General features: G+C 42.0%; 1 protein-coding gene across 1 annotated transcript; it reads left to right on the top strand.

Moving 5' to 3' along the window:
* Positions 1-2,609: 2,609 nt before the first annotated feature.
* Positions 2,610-12,476, top strand: LOC118741730 (segmentation protein paired). The gene is made up of 2 exons (XM_036473699.1): positions 2,610-2,676; positions 10,468-12,476. Exons 1-2 carry the CDS (start codon positions 2,610-2,612, stop codon positions 12,414-12,416), a joined length of 2,016 nt encoding a protein of 671 aa, XP_036329592.1. The 3' UTR covers positions 12,417-12,476.
* The last annotated feature ends 298 nt before the right edge of the window (positions 12,477-12,774 follow it).

Raw genomic sequence — 12,774 nt, 5'->3', positions numbered from 1 at the left:
CCGATAAGGTGCATTTATCAACGCGACTGAAATTTAAGTGTCCTCTACTCAATCCACAAGAAAGCCTTTCCAGCCGTACTCGCCAACTACCGCGGGATCAGCCTTCTAAGCATAGGTTATGAGCTTTTATCGAGTGTATTGCGTGAAAGACTGAAGCCCACCGTCAACGAACTGATTGGACTTATCAGTGTGGCTTTAGACCTGGAAAATCCACCAAAAATCAGGTATTCACAATACGCCAAATTTTGGAAAAGACCCCCGACAAAAAGATCGACGCTCACCATCTATTTGTCAACTTCAAAGCCGCATTCGACATCACTAAAAGGAGTTGCCTATTCTGAATTTGGAATTCCCACCACACTGATACGGCCGTGTAAAATACCGTTGAGCAATACCACCAGCTCGGGCATAATTGGGAAAGACCTCTGCGAGCCGTTCGCGGGTTCAGACAGGGTTACTCCTTTTCGTGTAGTTTCTTTAATCTGATGTTGGAGAAGATAAAAAGGGGCTCAGAACTGAACCGCTCGGCGTATGCCGATGACATGGACATCATCGGTAACAAAAACCGCGAAGTCTGTTCTGCTTTTTGCAAGTTGGATAATCAAGCAAGCCGAATGGTTCTGGTTGTAAACGAGAACGAGAGAGTATGTCCTGTTGTCAAACAAACAGTCAGCGCATTAGCGCCTTGGTACCCGCGTCACTGTTGACCACTACAGTTTCGAGAGAGTAGAGAATTTCGTTTACTCGGGAACTAGCATTAACACCGATAATAATGTCCATCGGAGAATCACTCTTGCCAACAAATGCTACTTTGGACTGACCGCTCTCGACGTACGAAAGTCACACTATACAAGTCACTAATAATGTCCGTGCTGGTATATGGCGCATAAGCTTGGACAATGACAAAATCCGCTGAGGCGGCTCTTGGAGTATTCGAGGGAAAGATTTTGGTGACGGCAACGGTAAGTATCGCAGACGATGATGAGCTTTACAACGAATTGGACATAGTGCAGCGAAGTAAAATACAGCGGCTGCGCTGGCTTGGCCACGTCGTTGGATTAGACACCGACGCTCCAGCTTTTGAAGTATTAAACTCGTATTAAACCCGCTGGTGGTGGCAGAGGAAACGAAAGGCCTCCTATGCGTTGAAAAGACCAGGTGGAGAAGGACTTGGCTTCACTTGGTATTTCCAATCGGCGTCAGTTGGCACCGAAGAGATACGACTGGCATGCTTTGTTGAACCGTTTAACATTGCATGCAAAGTCACATCGACGAACTGTGGAAAAGACTGAAGTTCTGAATGTAAGAACTGATTGGACCTTATCGGTGTAATGTACGCCATATTGTCTAAAGCATCCATGCCCATAATTAACTGCATGGTAGCATGTTGTCATAGTGATAGTTTAATTAATTAAGTATACAATTTTTTAGCTAAATACTCCCCTTATCGATCATTCAATTCGAAGCGGTCATTTCGCGAAGCAATGATTTTTAGTCTAATTTGAACAAACTAAAGATTTGTACGCTCATTAAATATGCATAAATGTTATTTGAATAGGTACATATTATTCACGTGCGTCTGTGTTTTTCGATACATTTCTGTACGAAAATAACTCAAAAACGCCCACTTAATTTCAGGGTATGTACAAATTAAACATTGTGGCTTTGTGCTGTGCTGTGGTTCACCAAACTATAAAACAAACAACAAGCTAAAGTTTCATGCCTATTTCTAAATAAAGAAAACAGAGATGGCAAATCTTGCGGCGTTTGCGATTGGCTGGCTACCAGTTGTAGCTCTGACACAGTGCTGATACGAGCACCACGACGTTACGATACGATGACTCTTATTTCCATTTTTATATTTACATATATACCTACCTGCACCACCACTTCTTCCCGCAGCGCTCCTGCATTCTGACAGCAATGGCGGGCATCTTGAAAGAAACTATTCGCCTGCCTACACTACCTAATGTGTAGCTCCCACTGAAGCCACCACCGCACCGCTGGCACCGCAAGCGCTAGTGTTTGCCTGTTACCGGTTTGTGTGTTGTTGCCATTGTTGTTGTTGTTGTTTGGCTCAAAGAAATTGGTCTTCGGCATATGCATAAGCAGGCCAGTCCGCCGGGTACTCCAGCAACCAGCAACCTGCGCGGAGAGTCGATGATCTTGGCAAAAGATCGACTAGTTAGTCAGTTATGAAGTTGCAACGAAACGGGCAACACAACATACGCAACGAATTGAGTTCGTTTCGGAAATTTGCAATTGTTATTCGCCCGTCAAACCAATGACATCTAATGCAGTTTGGTTTGATCTAAAACTTGTTGTGGTGCATGATTGACAGTAGAAAAAAGAAAATAACAAAAAAAAAAAACTAAATAAATATTTATATTAAACTACAGTGTGTGTGTACTGTGTATTTTTCGCAGACAAATTAAACAAAACTTTACTTAAAGGGCAGATTGGATTGATTTGTGTAAATAAAAGTGCGAAAAAAAAGATCGAAAAACATTAAAAAAAAAAAATTAATTGGTGGTGTGTTCGCGCCAATTTGTAAAGGAACAACCTTTAAGTTTATTGGAATACAAAAGAAATCTGGAAGCTAAAAAACAATGACAGTAACCGCATTTGCTGCCGCAATGCACAGACCCTTCTTCAATGGATACGCCACCATGCAAGGTTAGTAAAGTAAGAAAAGTTGTTTTATACAAATTTTGATACATAAATAATCGAGAAAAAGTTTCAAAAATTTCGAAACTTTTGGTAGTTTTGAGGAAATATACCAATTTTACATTTGAAATGACAAAAGCAATAAAATGACAATTTTTCAAATTTAATGCCTAGTGGAAATCTAGCATTACGTAATAATTTTTTTTTTTTTCAAAGCATAGAACTTTTAAATTTAATTAAAATAATAATTACATACATAATTTCAAACTAAAAATTTACTTCATTAGAAAGATAATTTCGTGCCGTTAGTGTTAGAATATAATTTCGGGCATGTGGGCGCCCCTACTGGCTTGGATGTGTCGCATTCTGGAAATTCATTTTTCGTTAATTTCTTCGTATTTCGAAAATACCCCGTCTCCCGAGGCGTCCAATGTTTTCGGTTTGCCGCGCGAATTTCTGAAGGATTCCATTTGCTCGAAGCGCAACAATTTTCTTTATTGATATCTGCATAGATCCAAAAATAAGCCTCCTCCACAAACAGAATACTTCAATAAAACAAGTGCGTTGACTTTCAATTGATTTTGTACCCATTGACCGATCGATCGCACGGCGCAAATGATGCACCAATTGGATCTTGAAAGGTTGTAAGCCTAGATTAGGTTCAATTAAATGGAATGGAATTGAGGGTGTCCGGTAAAACCAAGAAAAACAACTATTTCCAAACACGCAGGCAGTATTGCCCATTGTACATAAGGCCTAGGGACAGGATTTAGAAGAAAGGGATATATAGGTGGGGTGGAAGTTTATTGCTCCTCTGCAAACTTACCAGGCCTCTTTATGAATCTTAGAAGTTTATTGAAAGAAAGAGAATGTATCTCGTCCGTTCTCAATACATCCGTCTCAAATATTTACCATTTATATCTGGCGAAGGCCGGACAGTGGCAGAGAAAACGTTCTGTACTATCCTCATTAACCAAACCAGATGTACACAGTGGATCGTCGGTGATGCCTATGGTGACCATCCGACGTTCCCATGGATTGTTTTGCATGTGTCAATACCACACCAACGGCTATCATGAGTTTTGTTTATCAGATCCTTGATGTACCCGATCGTTCCCTAAAATTGGCTCCGCTCCAATTGGACGCTCCGCAGAACCGCAGTTCGCCAATTCGTCAGCCAGTTCGTTTCCTTGAACCCCGTAGTGTCCTGGCACCCATACAAGTTAAAGCCCATTACACCTTGTAACGGAGTTCAGGCTCAACTTGCATTCCTGGACTATTTTTTGAAATGGTGTGAGCGGTTTCCAAGGCCTATAGAGTAGGTTAGTTTAGGCCAATTCGGCCGGTGTTAAGCCAGACATAGATCGGTAGGTCCCTAGCGTTGTCAGTCGGAGTTCGATTTGAGGCGTTAAAGTAGAACTAGTAGAAGAGAAAGGAATTACGAATTTCAGTAGTAATTTCCGCTCAACTTTTGAGATGTCTTTCAACTTGCCGAATTGATAGGTTTCTAAGCATTTTAGTAGATTTTTCGCACTACCGGACGTCGGCATAGAAGATGCTCTAAGATTGGCTGCTCTCCCGCTTACGACACTTCCTGCACCTTTTCACGATAGTGATACCCATCAGTGTTGCCACAGACAAATTTTTTTTTTCTACCGAAATTTCCTGCCATAACCGACAAAATCCTAACAAACATTTTTTTTAGTTTTTAATATTTTTTTTAATGTGAAGTTTATTAAAAGTATAGATAACATAAGATTTAGTAAAACTAAAACACAGCTAGTAAAATAAAAACAAATTAACTGCGTATAACAATTCATTTTACTGTACAGAGTTATCCAAATGTATGTCTCTTTACACATACATATCGTCACTAGATACGAATAAAGACGCGAGCTCAAAAGTTGACCGCGAAAAAAGAAGCGTAAACAAACTTCGGCGAAGAAAGACTCTGCGGTCAACTATGTTTGCGAGTAACAGTAAACGAATGCCCCAAAGAGTTTTTCCGGAATGATGTTGAATTCATGTTTATGCGTCTTTCTTCACCGAAGTTTCTTCAAGCGCCTTTTTTCGTAAATTTTTTTCACGCGTCATTTTTCGCCGTCAGAAAACAAGCTGCCTTTAAACCTTTCATGTCCCGGAACCCACCACTGCGTTAAGCTATTGTAGGCTCCCAGGTGGTTCAACAGTTCACAAGCCTTGATTCCGTTTTAAAAGACTCTAAGGCCTTTAACTCTATAAGAATATCCGATATAATAAATATAAAATAAATTCTGGCCTCATTTTCCTTATACGAGGACATTCACGAACACAGACTTCGATTGCCAAGACCTCCCTATAGGTTGGATACGAGCCCATTGGCAGACTTTTCTGCAATCTAACCAATAAAGTATACATAGATGTTCATATTGTATATTGGCAATAATAGGGGTATACGTTTGTGCTTAGGAATCGGGTATATTTACATGCTTGCGGCCGCTGTTATACGAACGCACCGGTGAAATATTCGTGTGAAAAAGGTTGCTAAAATGTTCGGAGATACATATTCTCTATTATTCGCAAATAGCTATTACGGAACCTACCAAAATCCAATCAAGTCTACCAATCTACCAAATGAAAAAGAAAACCTACCAGTTTTGGTAGGAAAAACTCATGTGTGGCAACACTGATACCCATTCTTTGTGCATGACCAGCCACCAGGATAGATATGCCCCGTAAGCTATCCGTTAGCCGCTCTGCAATCCTTCCTTTCCTTGAGAGCCGTAACAAGAAACGAGTATAGTTAGTTTCCCTGTTTTCGTCCATTATGTTTGCAGTTTTGCATTCCATCTAGCCCCGAACTGCCTAATCATACTGTCGTCTTTTTCATTACACAAGTGTTGATGTAAGCTTTGAATGTAGGGCATCCGTTCGGGAGGCAGACTTGCCCAGCGCCCTTGGCAGTCTCATCTGCTTTTTCATTATCCTCTATTCGTTCTGTTTGCGGCCAACCTGTCAATGATCTTCCGGCTGCGAAGGACGTTTTAAGATTAAATACTATATTATATCTAATTCCTCTCCTTCTTATTTGGCACTACAACCGTTTGTCGGTCTGGGCCGAGACCAAAAAGCTTCTCCAATTGCCTTTCTCCTGTGCGGATTTGCGCCAGTTGCTCATACCGAGTACAGACAGGTCCTACTGCACTCGGTCCTTCCTCCTCAATCGATATATTTTTATGCGCTTAACTATGTTCGTAAAAAGCTCATACAGTTCGTCAGTCCATCTTCTCCTATACCCGTCGTCTAAACGAACAGGAACCTAGGTAGACAAAGTCCTTCACTACTTCAAAGTTATTGCTGTCCCGGAACGCATGGACTCTTTACATGTTGCCAGGAGGTACTTTGTCTTGTCTTCAATCACCGCTAGACCAACCTCTTTGGCTTCTTTTTCTAAACTGGGAAACGCTGGGGTTACGTCCCTTTGTTTCAGACCGACGATGTCGATATCATCTGCGTACGCCAGCAACATCGTTCTTTTGCTATATATGGTGCCGCCGCGATTCAGATTGGCAGCTCCTATTACGCTTTATATCTAAGTATACGTTTACTCCTGAGCTGCTTTTCCTTTCCGTATAGGCTGTCTTTGGTGCTATCCTCATAACGAAAACCTGCGCTGGTCAAAGTAACCTTACTGCCCGCCCGACGTTCAGTTCCTGACACTATACCTCGACACCCACTCTGGTTACCATACCAAGAGTCGTCCGCGAAACTTTTTAGGGAACTAGGGTTGCATTCTCTTGCGCCTCCTCCTCAATCGTGGTGCGATAAATTCGATCCCAATTAAAGCAAGGTGCCATACAAGCTGTGCTGCCAGAGCTTCTCGCATCAATTGTGCTGTGCAAATGTTTCTCTAATTGAATTCCCTATGGCCGTCAATATAATTGCAGCTGCACGATTTTTCGCGATTAGGTCAATAGGCGCTTGAGGACTCAGGGGAGTAGACCCGAACGCTGCCGTGATGCACAGCCCAGCGAGACGCTGAACCTTCTCCATTAGCCCCAGGTAGGAGGACTTTATCGCGGTATTCCACCACACCAAAGCACCATTGAGTAGTATTGGTCTGACTATTGCTTAGTTGGGCCGACGCAATATGCATAAATGATCTTCAGGTCAAGGTGCAGGGATGATGTTTTCTGGGATTGTAATCGAAGGTTCAAGCTTTAATTTAAGTCTAAGTAACCTTTTGTTTCTTCGCTTGAGCTTCTAAAACATTGCCAAAAATACGATTTTTTAATCATATTTGAACGCTTATACACTCGGAGATACGCTATTGCCTGCCGAGGGTCGACCTCTTTTAGAAAAAACTTTTTCTTATTTAGCTGTTGCCCCGACCAGGGATTAAACCCAGGCTCTACGGAATTATAGTACGCATCTCTAACTAGTCAACCACAGCAGCCGATGTATTCCAAAGATAAACAAGTAAGAGCAGCGCTGTCTTCGGCTATGCCGAAGGCTTCATACCTTTCATGAATATCTGCAAATTTTACTTTGACAGATTACTGCTTTTGAATACATCTGCATACATCGATAGAGGAGTTACATACTTATATAAAAAATCGCATCTAAACAATCAGAGGTATGGAAGATATACTTTATATGACACCAATCTAAGTGATTTTCACCGCTATGTGATCGGTATGTAAACCGGTAACACAATTTATTGGGTTTAGTTTCCTACATAAAGGAGATATATCGCAAAAACTGGTATCTGAACAATCAGTGCTATAGGAGATAAAGCTTATACAGCATAGATTTTGACGATTTTCTCAGTAGACTTTGTATTATTATTTATAAAATATCTTACGAAATTTATCGGTTTTAGCTGTTCAAATAAAGAAGTTTTACAGTAAAATCCCATATCTGAACAATCAGATGTATGGAAGATATATGTTGTAGTCATCCGATCCTTGTTATTTTCACTGTAAGTATTCTGTTAATAATGAGTGAAAATGGTGCGAAATTTCATGTTCCTAGCTGCATAAATGGAGGAGTTATGATAAAAGACCTCATATCTGAACAATCAGTTGTATGGGGGCTGCAGGTTATAGTGACCCGATCTTTGTTACTTTCGCTGTAAGTCTTCTGTTGATAATGAGTGAAAACAGCGCGAAATTTCATGGTCCTAGCTACATAAATGGATGAATTATAACGAAAAATCTCATATCTGAACAATCAGTTGTATGGGAGCTATAGGTTATAGTTACCCGATCTTTTTAATTTTCACTGTAAGTTTTCTGTAGATAATTATTGAAAACAGTGCGGAATTTCATGTTCCTAGCTATATAAATGGAGGAGTTATAACGCAAAATTTTATATCTGAACAATCCGTTGTATGGGAGCTATAGGTTATAGTGACCCGATCTTTGTAATTTTCACTATAAGTATTCTGTTGATAATGGGTGCAAGTATTGCAAAATTTCATGTTCGTAGCTGCATAAATGGAGAAGTTATAATGAAAAATCTCATATCTGAACAATCAGTTGTATGGGAGCTATATGTTATAGTGGTCCGATTCTTCCGGTTCCGACAAATGATTAATACATTATAAAAATACACCCACCTACCAAATTTCATCCGGATATCTCGAAAACTGAGAGACTAGATTGCATACAAACAGACAGACAGACGGACATGGCTAAATAAACTCAGCTCGACGTTCTGATCATATAAGTATACATTTTCATGGGTCTATCTCTTTTTGTTCTGGTACTTACAAACATCGGACCAAAGTTATAATACCATTTCATGCTCATGAAAGGTATAAAAAGCATTCCAAGAGTTTTAAGTATACATCCCACTCGAGGAGTCTCTGAACGACTGCGGGGGAGGGGGGCGGGGCCTGACAGTTACTTAAGTTGAGGTACTATGTTATTAAAAAGATAAATGCAGGTAATTTCACTTAACCCATAAAATAAATAAACTACCAGGACAATTTACTAAAAAAAGAGGACTGTTGGTTACAATACAAGACGGATGGTAACTAGAGTGGTTCAATTTTTATATGAGGGGAAAAAATGTCACCCTAGAAAACGGGGCACCCCCTTAGTTTTTTTCCTTTTGATATTTGTTCTATCTATACCAACTTTCAATTTTCTACTGCAACCAATACAGGGTGCTCATTGATCTTGAAATGCGCTACTGGTACGCTGTGAAATTTTAAAAAATATGGTTGATTTTTATAAAAAGCTACTGTTGCCATGACAATTTAGTTTTGAAATGTTCTTAGGTTTCGTAACCATTTGTTTGATTAATATATGTAAACAATATTTCTAGAATAAAATATGAGCATCCTCTAAATTTATACTTAGAAACGTAAAGTTTGGTATCAGCACCTCTTTCGGAAAGAGAAAAAAATATTTGGGAAGGTGCCCCAAACCTTATCTCGGCAAAAAATTTTTTGGACCACTCTAATGGTCACCGTGCTCATACATATGTGCTCTTATATCGCCTCAGCTCAGCATTTTTACTTAAGCTCGGAACACTTTGACGACAGCAAGCGACAAGCAGCATCTGTCAAATTTTAAATACACACGTTCTTACGGACACAATCATTTTGACGACAGCACGACATCTTGGCTGCAGGACTGCAATTGTCGACGTCGCCAAATTAAATCTATTTCTAATTTTGCCGGCGACAATGAGTAGATGTAGTGCTGCAAAATTAAATTGTCGCAAAATTAATCACATATTCTTGATTGTTCATGTTTTTCTTATTTACTTAAATAAAAATACACAATTTGTGAAATAAATATACCAAAATGTCAAACTTTAAAATCAGCTGTTTGCTATGTCGCTGAGGTCTTCAAAATGTTTAAGAAGCTGGCTTCAAGGCGACATTTGTCGACAAAATGATGTCGCTGTCGTTACGTCGTGAAGTTGCAGTCGTCAAAGTGTTCCGAGCTTTACTACTCTACCGCTTACTAGATAATGATTGTTCAACAGCATATGCGTTTTTATACTCTCGCTCTCCCGCTCGCTTGTTCGCTCATCTACTCGCCTATTTAGCGTTTCGTCTCACCTATTAACACCATTAACAGTCACAGTCGATAACAAATTTTTAGACATTTATGTGACCTTGCGCTATTCAATATTATTATCCGTCTCCGACTTCCGTAGAAGTCAATTGTTGTCGCTAGCTGCTGCTGTTGGCTGTTGTTTGTGCGCATACCTATATAGTTAGTAGGAAGAAACAAATTATTTAACTATTTCTACGTTAGTCGTAAACTAAATAATAACAAGCATAAAGTGAAAGAACAAAATGTCAACGCTGTAAGTTAGCCGAAATAGCTGAGTGAAGGCGCGCGCGCGCATTGCTAAAAGTCCGCTTGACATCGACGTATTTTACCTGACTTTAGGCTATTTGCTATACTCGGCGGCACAACGTCCACTACCGCTCCTGTGGCGTTTCGCGCAATTGGAAAATTAGTTGCCATTACACGCTGGGTCATTGTGAGTTCGAAAAACGGTTTACAGTGCATAACAAAGCACCATAAATGTATTTATTTTTGGAAACATAGTCTGAAGAGGCTACATATTCCCAACATATTTGTACTATTAGGTGATTTCCTTAAACCCGTAGAACTGGCAAACTTGAAACTCAAAAATATTTTTCTAAGGAATCTTAACATATCAGTCAAAGTTTCCAGACTTGCGAGATTTTCGAGGCTTTTTCCAATTCTACGGAATACCATCTCTGCACTTTGCGACTACTTTTCGTTGGTTCAATATGTTATAAAATTTTCTCCCTTTTCTCCTTTACAGATGCGGGCCAAGGACGCGTCAACCAATTGGGTGGTGTTTTCATTAACGGACGTCCGCTGCCAAACAATATACGCTTAAAGATTGTCGAAATGGCTGCCGAAGGTATACGTCCGTGCGTAATATCCCGCCAGTTGCGCGTCTCACATGGCTGTGTTTCGAAAATTCTCAATCGTTACCAAGAAACCGGTTCCATACGTCCTGGTGTTATTGGCGGTTCTAAGCCGCGCATCGCAACACCAGAAATTGAGAATCGCATTGAGGAGTATAAGCGCCAAAATCCAAGCATATTCTCGTGGGAAATACGTGACAAACTGATACGTGATGGCATATGCGATCGCACAACAGCACCTTCAGTCTCGGCCATTTCCCGCTTGGTGCGTGGACGTGATGCCCCCGGCGCCGAAGATGATGGCCAAAAGACCAACTCCAGCTCCGAACATTCACACAAACAATCTGATGAGGAAGCTTCCGATTGCGAAAGCGAACCCGGCATTGCCTTGAAGCGAAAGCAACGACGCAGCCGCACCACTTTCACCGCTCTGCAGCTGGAAGAGTTGGAGCGCGCCTTCGAACGCACGCAATATCCGGATATTTACACCCGCGAGGAGCTGGCGCAGCGCACTAATCTTTCCGAGGCGCGCATACAGGTGTGGTTTAGTAATCGACGTGCGCGCTTGCGCAAACAAAACACCTCTGGGCCGTCGTCGATGAGCGGTGCCGGTTGTGTTAGCGGCATGGCAGGTGGCGCCGGCGGCGGTGGTGGTTATGTATCCCATCAGTTTCCACCCGTTGCTGCTGCCGCTGCGGCGGCGAATAATTACGCTGCGGCTGCGGCAGCTGCAGGCATGTTGCCCGCCATTTCGTCGGAAGCCACGGCAATGGCTGCGGCATATCAGCAGCAAATGTACGATTTCTATGCAGGCCATACCGCGCCAGCCGCGGCGGCAAATTCATCGCCGAGCACGGCCGCAGCAACGGCTGCGGGTACTACTTCGATGACACCGCCACATCAATTTTACGCTTCCGCTTATAATTTGCCGCCGCATAATTTACTAGGCGCTGCCGGTGCGACTGTTGCATCTGCGAGCGCCAGCGCGCAGCACGGCGTGGAAATAGGCGGATCGCTGCATGCACAATACCAATCGATCTCGCCGTTAATGCGCTCCAACAGTAACAATAACAACGACAACCAAATGAACTCGTGTCAAAGCAATAGCACGCACCATCTATCTTACATCACAACAGAAGCTGCGACGGGGCCAGCGCAAGCGATGTCACGCGATGAGAGTCCCAATGCATCGGTATCACCAGCTTTCGGCGCTAACGGTAATAGCAATGGCATACAGCTACCGCCCACCCCCAATAGCTTAACAACCGTCAATGGCAACGAACAGCACAATGTTAGCGGCAATATTGCTGGCCATGCGGCGTCCGCTGTTGAGGAATTGCAAGGCACATTAAAGGCAGAGTCGCAGCAAATGCAGCATCTCTATTCCAGCTGGAATGCATCAATGACACAACAACATTCGTCTTCGAATGCTGCTAACCTCGGCGGTGCAGCAACACGTCCCACAGCACCACTCTCACCAGAGGACTCGTTGAACTCGAGTTCATCACATGTGAACGAGGCGTCGGCAGCGGCGGCGCATATGATGTTCCATCATCAGCGTGACTTTACGCATAATCACTCGCAATGCGCACCACCGGCGCCGCAATCTTTCCACGCGCACCCGCATGCCCATCATCATGTCGCTGCTGCCGCGCAATATGCCTCATCACATTTGGGTTTCCATCACGGTTCGACGCCGGCCGGCAGTATGGGTTCCACGACAGCGGCTGGCAGCTCGTCCCACTTCATGCAGCAGAATTTCGGCAGTGCAGGATTCAGCTCGCCACCAAAGATGAACTATCCGGCTGTGCCACAGCCATTCTATCATTCCTGGTACTAAGCGTGTCAGCGCTAAGTGGCGGTAACGGAGCATATCATAGTTTATTTTATATGAAATGTATAAGGCAGTATACTATATAGTATTTATTATAAACTAGTTCAGATTTTAATCGATTTTAAATGAGGCTTTCGTTCTTCATAGTCATCTTAGTATTGTAAATAAATAATGTGTGCAGAAGTATTATTATTTGTATAAATAGACACATAGATAAAATATAAATTTCGTAGCTTAATAATAATCATAGTGGAAGGAAAATCGACTTCGTTATGCCAATGCGTTTGTTTACCGTTCAGTGCGGATTTTCAATCAGCAGAAGCCTGCCATAAAATATTGCGTACTCGAAGGTTTGCTATTGCCT

The sequence above is a fragment of the Rhagoletis pomonella genome, unplaced genomic scaffold (assembly GCF_013731165.1).
Source record: "Rhagoletis pomonella isolate Grant_MI unplaced genomic scaffold, Rhpom_1.0 Rhpom_scaffold_00006, whole genome shotgun sequence".
NCBI classification, from domain to species: domain Eukaryota; kingdom Metazoa; phylum Arthropoda; class Insecta; order Diptera; family Tephritidae; genus Rhagoletis; species Rhagoletis pomonella.
This window is presented reverse-complemented; position numbering and strand designations above follow the sequence as displayed.